Source organism: Vigna umbellata, chromosome 3 (assembly GCF_029865625.1).
Source record: "Vigna umbellata cultivar VRB3 chromosome 3, Vumbellata_1.0, whole genome shotgun sequence".
Taxonomy (NCBI): domain Eukaryota; kingdom Viridiplantae; phylum Streptophyta; class Magnoliopsida; order Fabales; family Fabaceae; genus Vigna; species Vigna umbellata.
In genome coordinates, this window is record NC_142167.1 from 55697149 (window position 1) to 55710749 (window position 13601).

Sequence of the window (13601 nt, forward strand, 5' to 3'; positions counted from 1 at the left end):
ACCATCTATTTTAGAATTTCACTAGTCAAAACCCCTAAAATGAACTAGAAACCATACAAAACTCAAACTATCAACTACTAATCAAATCTACATCAGATTTCTCTTAACTCAAAGCCTAGACAAGTTCTAAATGACTATAAAACAGACCCAAAACCACAATTTCCCTCATTTAACCATTGCCTCAAATTTTCTCCTATAAAAACCCCCTTTTTAGACCAAAACCAACATAAAAATCAACATATTTTCCACTTCACAATGCTACCTCAGTTTTCTACTCAATATAACTTCAAAACTCAATATTAACCAAATATAAATCCAACCACGTATCAAAATCTTTGACAACACATACAATTCAACTCATAATAAACTCATTTATGCTATCACATACTCAAATTCATCATGTTATTCATTTAACACCACAAAATACCATGTTCATTTAAATATAAAAATATCAAAATAATTTAAAGTTACTATAACTTTAGAAACAACTAATTAGCTTCCTTTACTTGTTTGGAGAGCTACAACAGCTCTATAAAGCACCCTACCCTTGTCTCAGCTTAGAGAACTCTAGAAATGCCTACAAATCATAAAATCATGATTAGGATATGTATTTAGGACCACTGATCGACAAGAAACTAGATAAAGAGATCAAGTAACATATGCGAGAAATCCTCCATGCATGTATCTTAAACTAAAAACTAAAGACAAGGATAAAAAAATGACTAACTCTATAGAAAAGATTGATCGGTAGAAAATTGGCAACTGTTTTATGTATATTTATGTAATGTTGATACGTGTAAGAAATCAGAATTTCAAAATTTAAAAAAAAACCCACATGAAAGAGTATGGGTTGCTATTATACCAACTGAATGAAATTTTAAAAATATACTAATTATGTTTGACCACATGTCACAATCATATACTAATCTTTAACGTAATCTAATTCATGTTAAAAAAAAGATAAGAGTGTATTTGAGTTTTTCATGGAAATATATAGATGATGAAATTAATCATATATGATTTTCCAAATATAAAAAGTCTTAGAGACTGTTTTAGTTACCTCTGTTGATGAGATGAAGAGAAAACAAACCTTATATAGTAAGTAATATAGTAAGTAATGTTACATTCTGTACAACATATTCATTTTATATTTGTTATTAATCACATTCCAAACTTAATAGTTCTAATTCTACCCTTAGTAACAATTGTGTTATTAATCATAAACATAATATTTATAAACCATTTTATAATTTTAACTAAGATAATAATTCTTACACGTTAAATAATATATGAGTCAAAAATTCTAACTATTAAAATTATGTATATATATATATATATATTTCATAATTTATATTTTAATAAATTATTTTAAACGAAATATTACGACTTAGAAAGCAATAAGTGAGTGAACGATATATGGTATATTAAATTAAGAACATTTTAGCATAATTAAAAACCCAGTAATGCATATTCGTGTTACGTATGAAAGAGAAAATAAAATTGCATATCTGAAAAAAGGAAAAGAAATGTAACCAATATTATATTTTAACATAATAGGGAAAGATAATATAATACTTGTATCTTTAGTGAGGACAAGTGTGTGGTAATATAGAAAAAAACCACGTGAAGTATTTTAGTAGTATAAAATTGATAGTGCATACAACGTTACAATTTAATAATGAAAAGCTCCAAGGAATAAAAAATATATAATTTAACTTTCAAGAGAATAATAGCGTTGAAATTGAAAGAAAACTCCAGAAAGACAACAGTTATTTTCCATTATTTTATACTACTACAACGTAAGACATGCATACACGAGAGAGATAAAAAACCAAGAAAACAACACAAATCGATTCCACATAATTTCCTTCCAAAGGCTAAATTTCTAATCTCAAAGTGAGATTGGAACACTCTGATGGAAGACATCCTTAAACTCAAGAACAAAGAAATCCAGTAACCTCTTCTTTATTTTTAAACCCAAACCTTTTTTTTTTAGTTTTATTTAAAACTAAAGTTCATGCCAATAAAGTTAGAACCAAAATCAAGTAAAATTTCTAAATTTCCATTTAGTTTGCAGCTGCACGAGCCTTTAATGTTTGCTTAAAAACCTTGGCAACTTCAATAAGTTTGTCAGTGTCTGGTATAAGGCCATTGACAGCAGGATGAGCAGCAAAATTTTCAGTCCATCGGATCAAGCCAGGGTGCTTGTTTTCATCAATCAATTTTCTTGCATTCATCTTTTCCAACACTCTGATCCAACTCAGAAAGCTTCCAAAACCAATATCAATGAATCCAATGGTGTCTCCTCCGAAAAAGGCCTTTCCTTCACTGCCCTTGTTCATCACTTCTTCCATCCTCTCAAACACTTCTTCTGCTTCCTTAAACTTTGCCTCCTTTGCTTCATCATTCTCTTCAGCCATAAGAATACCTTTCAAGGCCGAAAACCACTACTCCCAGTTCAAACAGTTAGTACTCATTCAATGAGAATCACATGAAACCTTATAGCTTATGATGATAACTAAGTTTTTTCATACAACTTAAAGAAAGAAAAAGCTAACACACACACATATATATATTTGAATACCTTGTCATCGATGTAAGCAACCCAAAATCGGGCATTAGCTCGATCATAGGCATTTTGTGGAAGGATGGGGGGAGCATGGGTCCAAACTTCATCGATGTATTCGACTATGATTGCAGATTCACATATAGCTTTATCTGCATGGAGGAGAACTGGGATTTTCTTGTGCACAGGATTGGACTTAAGAAGAAGTTCACTTTTAGGATTCAAGGTCTCTTCAATAACCTCGTAATCTACACCCTTCAGGTTAAGGGCAATCTGCACCCTTACGGCATAAGGGCTGAACCACCCACCCAAAAGCTTCAAATCGTTTTTAGCCATCACTATGCAGCAGTGGAATGTGTTTATTTGATAGAGTTAAGTGTTTATATATGAGAAGGCAAGGTTAGAAAACATAACTTTCACATGCAGCAACCAATTAATAATCTACTAAAAAAGTTGATAGGTGACACATGATAGCGTTAGGTGGCGTTAGGTAAGCAAGTGAAAAACTTTTGTATTACAAAGTTGACGTGCTCTTTTTGTTTTAGAAATCATGGAATAATTATTATATTGTATGATGTGCTTGCGTTATTCACGTTCCAGATAAATCCAATTGTTATAATATATGTGTGTCCAAATATTATTGTTTATATCATAGTGAAGTACCTCCATTTTGGATTGAGTTTCGTGAATTTATTCAAGAGTATATAAATATCTTCTGATGTGGAATTTTAAAAACTGCAAATTCCTCTTCGTTAGCGTTTGAGATTTCACATTTTTCTTTTATTTTATAAAGAAAATGTTTTTATATTTTTTAACTTAGACGTAATTAAGTCACAATTTTCTCAGTGATCCTTTGACGTGACGTAAGGATGCTTGAAGTGCTGACATAACACATGGACGTGTGATTTCGAGAATGACACGGGTCACAATAAAATATACACATTTTTATAAGTATAAAATATATTTTAAATACATGTTTCGGCGGAAATTAGATTCCTAATAAAATAACATTCAAAGTTGTCCGTTCCATTATCTAGTTGCGCTGTCTTTTCTCTTCTTTTTGTTCAAGTCCAAGCCTCGGGGAGGGTGTCTGCAGAAGATACGCTCAAGTCGGTGACTTTACATAATAATCTTATAATGAAGTTTAGTTATCAGAGTTAAAAGTTATATGTCCTCTTTGTCAGACAAATATTTATAAATTACGATGAGCTTACCGTTAGGTCTGATTCATTAATAACCAATAAATGACATTATTAATTGTCAATAAATAACAATTATTTTCATTAAATTCTCGGCAGTTATTACTATTGATTACCCTAACGGCTGTTTTTACCGAGCAGTTAATTGTTTGTCCGCTCAGTTCATTTGTCTGGGAGGTATCATCGATCGGCCATGAGCTTAAAATAACTTAGACACTCTTCTACACTTTTATCGTTCGGTTGGTTATGAACCCATAATAACACTATATATATATATATATATATATATATATATATATATATATATATATATATAAATAAATCAGAAATTCTATAGGAAGAGTTGACATTCTTCACATTAAGAAAGTAGGACTAACAAATTGTTTGGACTTATTATATATTAAGGCATTAACTTCTTTTATTTTATATATAGAAAAATTGAATTTCCATGCTTTAATGAACTATAATAATTTTTAGGTTTAAAGCCTCGGACGGTCCTCATGTTTATGTGGAAATCTCAGTTGGGTCCTCATATTTGAAACTGTCTCAATTGGATCACAATATTTGTAAAATTAAACAAATTTTACCCTATTTGTTAAGTTGTCCTAAACGGCGTTAAAGTCTGCTGATGTGGTGATACTGATATGTGTGATCTTATGACGTGGAAATAAATTTTAAATAATGACATGGAATTTGATAACTTTTACTGCCACCTCATCATCCTCTCCACAATAAACTTAATTTCATAACCCTTGCCGCCGTCCCGCAAATGTTGCAACTTTGCTGTCGTGCCGCAACTGTGTCGCCGCCATCATGTCGCAAGGCCGTTGCGTAACCCTAATTCGTTTTCCTCCATCAACACATCATCTTCTTCACAGTACATACAACGCCTACCTTGCCTCACACAACAGTCGCCATCAACAGCGCAAGACTTCACGCCACCACCCAATTTTCTCCATCGCATTAGACCATCACCGGAATGCCAACGACGCCTCCATGGCCGCTGCGATTCGCAAATCTCCACGAACGCATCCATAATCTCTGCGAGCCAAATTGCAAGCCTCTTCCATGGCATTCTCCAGAATCGTGCGGCCCACGCTCACGGCAAGTCACCATTTTCACAACTCGAAGCCACCAGAAACCAACCCATAATCGTGCTCTCCCCACCATCAACACAGACCTACAATCAGAAAAACCCCAATCGCAAATACCTTGCGAACCCAATATCGTTTTCCCCAATTGCGTTTTCCGTAAATACCTACACAGCAAAACCCAATATCGTTTTCTCCAATTCTCTTGCGAACCCTGCGCAGTCATCTCATCACCACCACAACACCGTGACCACCAAGCCTCCACCTTCGTATCCCGGTAGAAAATTCCCTGCAAAATCTGTTCATCAAGCTTTCCTAATTTACACCATGAGTTTGATTCACCTGTATCATTTATGAAATTGGAAAAAGAGAAGCACAACCATGAATCTCCACGGCGCGACAGGGGAGAAGAGGCGAAACCCTATTCTTGCATGTGTGCAATAGTAGAAGCCCCTTTCTCCCAATCTGAAACCCTAATTTTGGGTAGGGAAGGGGCTGACACATGTGATAATTTTTTTAATTTAAATAAAAATTTCACCTAATTAAATAATGCACATCAACATAAACATGTCATCACAATTTAACACCGTTTAGGATAACTTAACGGATAAGGTAAAATTTGTTCAATTTTACAAATATTATGACCCAATTGAGACAGTTTCAAATATGAGGACCCAACTGAGATTCCTACATAAACATGAGGACCATCCAAGGGTTTGAACCTAATTTTTATTTAATAAATTTAAATACAAATAAAATATAGTAAAAAAATATAACTTACTTAAATTAAGATATTTTTATTTTACACTTTGGAACCAAACAATACTGTCCCTTTTTTTTATTTGCCACAGCAGAATACATTTTTATTTTTGTTTTCATTCGTATGTCGTTTTAATGACCCCATTCTTATATTCACCACACAAGTGAAAGTTTGGATTTTAGTGTTCTATCAAAATCTTACTATTGCTAAAAAAATATTATGTGGTGAAGCCCTCGACATAATCTCGAAGAACATGTGTTGTTTAAACTTATTTCACTAGTGCAATCAAGGTATATCGCCTCGGTTATTTTCACTTATAAACACCGGTTCTACGACCGGTGCATATTCAGACGAGGTAAAAAGAATAGATTTTTTGGCTCGGTCCTGAACCGAATCAAAAAGGATTCAGATTCTGACTCGGTTCACAGACAACCGAGGCAGTAGAATTTTTTAATTTTTTTATTTTCAACCGAGATCAGTGTTGTTATGTTTGTTTATTCTCTTTGTGGTTAAACTTCTTTCTCTTTCTGCAATTTTTTTCATCCATGTCTTTGGACAAAATTACTTTGACAAACAAACTCAGATGTCTAAGAAGGGGGAAATAGGAAGCAGAGAGAGCAGACGGGAGATCCAAACCAAAAACCAAAATCAGAGATCCAAACCAAAAACCAAAAACCAGAGATCCATTTTGCCATCCACCTGCAAAGAAACAGAACCAAAAATCAAAAATCAAAAACCAAAAAACGCAGAAAAGGATTTCCGCCATCGCAGCCGCCGTCGCGGGCTGTCTCGCCGCACCGTCGCGGGCTCTCGCTGCACCTTCGCGAGCTCCCTCGCCGCACCGTCGCGAGCTCCCTCGTCGCGCCGTCGCGAGCTCTCTTGCCTCGCCGCGCCGTCGCGAGCCGTCTCGCCTCGCCACACCGTCGCGAGCCGTCTCGCCTCGCCACACCGTTGTGAGCCGTCTCGCCTGGCCGCACCGTCGCGAGATCTCTCCTCATCATGGCCATGTGCACCGTCCTAGGGATGCAGAGGGAGAAGCCATCTCGTGAGAGAATGATGGAGTTGAGGGAGAGGGGAGTGGAGAATGGGAGGGGTTGTAGGAGAGGAGGGAGGGGTTGCAGGAGAGGAGGGAGGGGATGAGGGAAAGTGAAACGTAGGGAAATGGGAAATGAAACATCATATCTAGGGTAATTTTTTTTGAACCGGTTCACTCTCCACCGAGGCATATAGTCCTCAAAAGAAAAATAAAAAAAATGAAATAGTTATACGCCTCGGTTTAGGCGAGGCGTTCCCGCCTAAACCGAGGCATAAACATAGGTTTGCACCAGTTCTTAATGAACCGAAACCATAGGCTCTCTGCAGATTTCAAAATTCAGACGTGTCAGGCAACTTTTAGACATCGGTTTTGCTATGAACCGAGGTAATATTACTTATATGTTTCAGATTTCCTTGAACTGAGGTGTATAAGTTCGCCTAAACTACAAAAATGCCACCGCGTTTTGATAGACTTCGGTTTTTCCTAAACCGAAACCTATAGGGCGAGTTAAAAAGCAGTTTTTTTACTAGTGTTTGTTGTATTTGTGGGAAACTAACATAAAAGGTTGGAATAAATCAATATCTCTATTACTGAGAAGGACGTGGAGGGAACATTTAAAAAAACACAATCATTTAATTCTTACAAAAAGTCTAAATAAAATTGGTTTTTCTTCAACTTGTTAATAATACAAATTTACAGAGAAAGTCACCTGTGTAAATATCACGCCTACAATAAAGACAATTTATACTTTTAGTTTTGTATTTACTATGTTGTAAAACAATGCTAATGCATTTACTAATTTATTTGAATAAGGATTTGTCCATAATCGTCTATAGATGTCGAATGTGATGTTGAATGTGTTGTAAAAATTTCCACATTTGGTTTTCAATAGAAAACGGTCATATTTTTCTATAATTTTGGTGTTTTCATGTTATATTATTGTGTTTATCATATTTCTTTATTGATAGAGTGATTCTCCGAAATAGAAGACCGTGGTGTTATTCTTGATGACGCGTTTTTTCCATTAATAACAACTCTTAAGACATCAGAGAATTTATTCTAATAGATATACATGTTATGTTTTAAAATACCATTAACTATTGTATTTATGCTCTTAGTCATTTCTATTATCTTCTTATGAATGTGTTTTATACTTGTGACATTTTCTTGATGTTCTTCAAAATTAGTAAAATGTTTCTCGACTTTATTAAACTCCTAGTAATGTCAAGCATGGATTGTACATGAGTTTTTAATCTACCAATATAAGAACTATTATATCAACTAACTCATCGCAATCTATCTTTTACCACTATCACTAGTTTACCATGCAATTTAAATGCTCTCTTGTTACAGTTTCAATGAGTTATAAATTTTTTTAGTAATGCATATATTTTCTACTTCTTTCAGAACTTAACAACATATATTTTTCTTTCTTTTGTCATTTGTTTTATTAGACTTCAATATAACAATGATAAATATAAGCTTAAGGGGTATCCAACATATTCATTTAAGTAAATAATCTTTTGTACGAAACACCTATTCATACGTCACAACATAGTAATATGTCATTATCATATCTTTAGTACAAATAATGACATTTTCTTTACCTTGTTTGTTATGAAAGCTTAGTTAAATATAATAATTTTTAACTGATTCCTTTATTATTAAATTATCTTTCATGGTATCATTAATTTAATCCATAATAGTCTACATATACACTTACCATATAATGTAATTTAGGATACAATTTTCTATTCTTGAATCATCTAATCTCAATAAAAAACATACTTTTGGATTAGTCATTCCAAAAGCATGTAGTAAATTCGAATGAAAGCTACAAATTGTATAATCATTAAGTTTAAGTTTCAATTTAGATTATACAATATAAACTTCTTCGTTTCGAGATATTTCTCTTATATTATACAATTTAGAAATTTATCCATTATAATTATATATTTTACTATTTAAAATGTAATCATTTATATTTCAAAATATAAATCTACAATTATAGTTGATTAAGTAATTTTTTATTACGAATTGTTTAGTATAAAAAAATTGAATTAGATATTCTGTAAATAACTCAAAAAGAAAACAAATGAGAGCTCTACAATTATTTGAATCTATTGGAAGAAAAAAAATGATCGCTTATTTATTAAAATTAATCATAAGCTTTGCTAAATACACCCCAAAACGGCACTAACAAGTGCACAACTGAGGAAAACAATATGAATCTAACTTTTGGAAGTTGAAGATATAAATAAGAAATGATAAAGTGGATATTTTAAAAAATTGGTGGGTGCAAAAGAAGAAAATATGGGATTAGAGAAAGAAAAATTCATGTTTCTTTCTTCTACAACCCAAAAGTATAAAAGAACCAAATTGTTCGTTTTCAAGCTTTGTTAAAGAAATAAATTATATAATTTCTTGAAAGATAATTCCATAGCACTCTTTACGTAACGAACTGTCCGAAACAATATAAAATTCATTCCAAAATAGATTAGTCGAAAATTCGAAAAAGATAATCCAAAAAACAAAAATTAAAACGTTTATAGAAAAACCATTTATTTTTAAGTAGTAGAGTAGTCCTTACAAGTGTTTCGAAATTATGTTTTATAAATATTTTAAAATTTTATCGGAATTATCTTATTTCTTTATGTTTTTAAAATAATCTTTCTGAAAAATAAAATACTTCATTAACTAAAATGTTAAAAACACACTATGCACCAGCCGGGAATCGAACCCGGGTCTGTACCGTGGCAGGGTACTATTCTACCACTAGACCACTGGTGCTTTTGAAACTAATGTCTCTGCTAAAAGTATAAAGAATTAATAATAATGTTAATTAAATATTTTTTTTCTTCCGTTGTTTCAATCTATATTATGGACTCTTTCTTTTCTCACCCACTTCCTTTTTTTGAGTTTTCATGTATTAACCAAAGATCTTTAAGTGGTTTTCATAGGCAAACATATTAATTTTCAAATAATATATTTTAATGTAAATAGTGCATTTTAGATAATTTTTCATCAACATGACTACTAGTTAGTCAACAAATATTAATATATTAGATTCGCTTAAGTGATATTGAGTTTGAATATCTTAAATTGAAGATAAAATAAAGATGTCAAATGATTTTAATGTATATAATACGTGCATTTAAAATTTTGTTTTTCCTTCACAATAAAATATTAAAAATTAGTCACTAGAGAAATTGATATATTATTGGGAGACACTTTGATAGTTTTTCACTACAACCAAGAAGTTTCGTAATTTATTATATATTCTTTTAAGAAAGTGTATATTATCCTATGTCGGTGATGGATTTGGGTAATTTACCACTACTAGATGTTTCAAGTTTTAAATTAATGTTAACATAAGAGAGAATAAGAGAATAATTCAAGCATCTTAAAAGAGAGGAGTGTAGTTTTTTTCCTTTATTTTGTTTCCATTGAAGGCACATTTTGTTGTTGTTAGCAATTAATGTAAATTGTTAAACAAAATATATCATATTTAGAAAAATATTCATCAATAATTAGTGCCAAAAAAGAATAAACGTGCATGTGAAGTCGAGATTAATGACATGGTGGAAATATTGTATATAACGAGCTCAAAACCATTTACATAAGAAATGTTCATATAGTTGAGATTTTAGGTTGACTTGAATGAGATGGAAAAAAAGAATGAGGTAAACAAAAATAAAGTGAAAGGTATGATATGATCATAGATGAGATTAAAAAAATGTAGTTAAAGATGAATATATTCTCGTCTAAAGTTATTTGCGTTTTAAATATTCCTCCTTTCACCAACTTTTCTTCAAATGGCCGAAGGCACTAATTAGTAGTTGATTAGTGGATGATAATTGGATAATAATACATGAAAAAAAAATATTGGGATTGGAGAAAAGCTGATGAAAAATACGAATGTAATCATTACTGTAATATTCTACTTGTATATTTTAATATAAATCTTCTAAAGCACAAATGTTTGGCCACCCTTGTTTTGGGGACTGAAGAGTGAAGAATATATATATATATATATATATATATATATATATATATATATATATATATATATATATATATATATATATATATATATATATATATATATATGAAAACTATGAAATATCAAAATATGAAAAAAAAATGGGAATAACAATTGTAATATTGAAGGTTGATAATTTAACTGAAGATTTAAAATGTAATGTACGAAATAAAAAATTTGCATTTTAAGTTTTTCTTAATCTTAATCAAAGGTTATTTAGACATAAAATAGTGAAAGTCAAAGGTTTTAGACTGCAAACACAGTTGCCTGTGACTCGTGTTGCTGCTCCTAGTAACAGGTCTGGTTTGGCACATGGTCATGTGATTTCTCACAGTTACAGATTTGAAACAATTAATGTGTCTAACATGTTAATTTCTTTTATTTCAATTTTTAAATTAAACATGAAATAGCTTAAGGCAGAAACCTGATCCGAATTCTAATAAATAGTATATCAGCAGCATCAAACATGTTCTTGTTCCACCATTTTCTGCAGTTCATATTCTCCCTCAGCATCTCAACAACAATGGATTTCAGCCATCCTTCAGTTTTTCTTCTCTCCTTTTTCCTTTTCCTATTCCCTTGTCTGATCTCATCTCAAATCTGCCAGAAAAACTGTGGCAAAGAAACTCTCAAGTACCCTTTTGGTAGTGGCCCTGGTTGTGGTGATCCTCGCTTCCAACCACATGTCACATGCAGCCAACAAAAACTCACCTTCACCACTCACACTGGTTCCTACCCTGTTACCTCTATTGACTATGCCAACGAGGTCATATACATCTCAGATCCCACCATGTCAACATGCTCTTGCACTGTCCCTAGCAAAGGCTTTGGCTTAAACTGGGACGCCCCTTTCACTTTTGCTGATAGAACCATCTTTGCTCTAGTAGACTGTGCAACGAACTCATCATCCATATGCCAAAATGGCTACGATGATGGAAGCAACTCTAAGCTTCTTTGTGACCAAGGGACACCCATTTGCAGTCTTCTATATTCTTGCAGACCTATTAGCACCATCAACCTCCCAATCTCAACATGCTGTGTTTACACACCAGTTAATCTTGGACCATCGTTTGAAATGGATCTGCAGAAGCTGCAATGTCCTTCCTACACGGGGTTTTACAATTTCAATGATCAACAATCTGATCCTGAAAAGTGGAACTATGGAATAGCTCTCAAGTACAAGTTCAGTGTAACAAATGACTATCCTGGTTCATGTGATGCTTGTGAAAGGAGCCATGGAGTTTGTGGATATAATGCTGCCTTTAACTCATTTATCTGCAACTGTCCTAATGGGATTAACACCACAACTGACTGTTACTTCATATCATCTTTTAACAGTGGTTTTAGAAATGGTAAGCAATTTGTCTTTTGACCATTTATCTACCTACAATTTATTGTTCATATGCTGAAATTGCTTTTTTGACCCTTCTGTTTTCAGGGGTTGCTTGGTTGATCTATCCTGCGGTATGGTCTTATTTTTGGTTCTTCTTGTAGGTTCATCTTGACATAACAAGTAACTTTGCACAATATTTCTCAAGGGTTGGGAACTTTGATGGTTTTAGGGTATGACTTTCTGGTTAAATGAATTTGGCCATTCATTTCTTGTGTCCTTTGGAGACAGATGTGTGCACATGCAGCTTGTAATTTGAACCCTCTCAGTTCATTTATATGTGTTCAGAATTTGGTGAATGCCAAATATTTTATTTATGGAATTTATAATAGATTGTCTGCATGTCAATTACCTTAGTTCAAGTAGTAAAGGGTTTGATTCCTCAGTATGAATAAGGAATGTCAATATTAACAGAGGAGTGATAGACTGCATAATTTTTAATATCAGTAAAAAACTTATTGAATGAAAGAATAAATTTATAAAAAGTTGTAATTTTCTGATTCAAAATATGTGTTGGAGAATGTATGAGTAACATTTATAACTTTGGTTATTGAGAGTTAAAAGAAAAAAATTATCTGACGTGCATCTATATAGTAAAACCATTGTCAAGCATGTTCACAAATTCTATTCTTAGAAATTTCCATGAAAAAGAAAAAACTTCTATAAAAAAACTATCTTATGTGATATCTCTCACAAAAATTAGTTAAGGTATATTTTGACCATATATAAGAATTTATTGCACCTTTCTTTTTTTGTCACAAAGAATATAAACCCATAAAAGTGTGAACCTGTAGAAAGTTTTGTAACTGTGGATTGGTAAATAATGAAGAAGGGATATGGAATGAGATTCCCAAGCTTTAAGTCTTTACCCACTAGCAAAGAATCTCTAACTTTGTGAAGACCCCTTTTTTCTGCTTTATCTCTTTATCATTTGCGAAGGTGCACCAAGCTTTAAGCCTACATATTTATTCTTACAGCAATAGGGCACTGTCATGACATAACACCTTCAAGTTTTATCTAAAGCACCCAATAGATGAAGATATAACTTTTAAATTTAGAGAGTGCATTGAATGTCTTCATATAAATGAATGGTCCTGAGCATGATGAAAATTAATTTTTTTGTAATCATAGTCTAACACATTTAGGAATGGATTGACAAAAGTGATTTAAATTAATAATTTAGTTTGACTTTAATATAGTTATTTATATTAATATTAGAGTAATTAAATTTAAAAAATAAATTAATAATATATATGTATATATTGATTCATTTTAGAAGACTAAAAATTTAAAAAATACATAAAAATTAGACTTAAATATTGGGTAAGATTTATACTTTAAAAATTATATAAATATATTTTAGAGTCAACTTGGTTTGTCAGAGTTGACAAAACGAAAATGCAATGGAAGGTTTTTTTATATCAAATCTGCATGAATTGTAAGTGCAATTTATTTTGTAATGTAATCTTTCTCTCACTCTTAAAGGTGAAAGATACCAACTTGTTTAATGCATGAAA

General features: G+C 32.2%; 2 protein-coding genes and 1 non-coding gene across 3 annotated transcripts; 1 reads left to right on the forward strand and 2 right to left on the reverse strand.

Annotated features, from left to right (window-relative positions):
- Positions 1–1753: 1753 nt before the first annotated feature.
- Positions 1754–2937, reverse strand: LOC124825474 (glutathione S-transferase U17-like). Its single transcript, XM_088108441.1, has 2 exons — positions 2585–2937; positions 1754–2447 (listed from the first exon to the last, which is right to left on the reverse strand). Exons 1-2 carry the CDS (start codon positions 2900–2902, stop codon positions 2067–2069), a joined length of 699 nt encoding a protein of 232 aa, XP_087964567.1. The 5' UTR covers positions 2903–2937; the 3' UTR covers positions 1754–2066.
- Positions 2938–9371: 6434 nt separating this feature from the next.
- Positions 9372–9442, reverse strand: TRNAG-GCC (transfer RNA glycine (anticodon GCC)). Its single transcript has one exon. It is a non-coding gene; the product is annotated as a tRNA-Gly (tRNA).
- Positions 9443–11046: 1604 nt separating this feature from the next.
- On the forward strand, positions 11047–12426 carry LOC124825475 (Putative membrane lipoprotein). Its single transcript, XM_047298081.2, has 2 exons — positions 11047–12046; positions 12133–12426. The coding sequence occupies exons 1-2, from the start codon at positions 11161–11163 to the stop codon at positions 12186–12188; spliced, it is 942 nt and encodes a 313-aa protein (XP_047154037.1). The 5' UTR covers positions 11047–11160; the 3' UTR covers positions 12189–12426.
- Positions 12427–13601: the final 1175 nt, after the last annotated feature.

Excerpts from the sequence above, each read along its gene's own strand:
- LOC124825474 (XM_088108441.1), bottom strand. The coding sequence starts at position 2,902 with ATGGCTAAAAACGATTTGAAGCTTTTGGGTGGGTGGTTCAGCCCTTAT. Across the intron at positions 2,448-2,584 it reads TTGCTTACATCGATGACAAG|TGGTTTTCGGCCTTGAAAGG; the intron begins GTATTCAAATAT and ends AACTGGGAGTAG.
- LOC124825475 (XM_047298081.2), top strand. The coding sequence starts at position 11,161 with ATGTTCTTGTTCCACCATTTTCTGCAGTTCATATTCTCCCTCAGCATC. Across the intron at positions 12,047-12,132 it reads TAACAGTGGTTTTAGAAATG|GGGTTGCTTGGTTGATCTAT; the intron begins GTAAGCAATTTG and ends TTCTGTTTTCAG.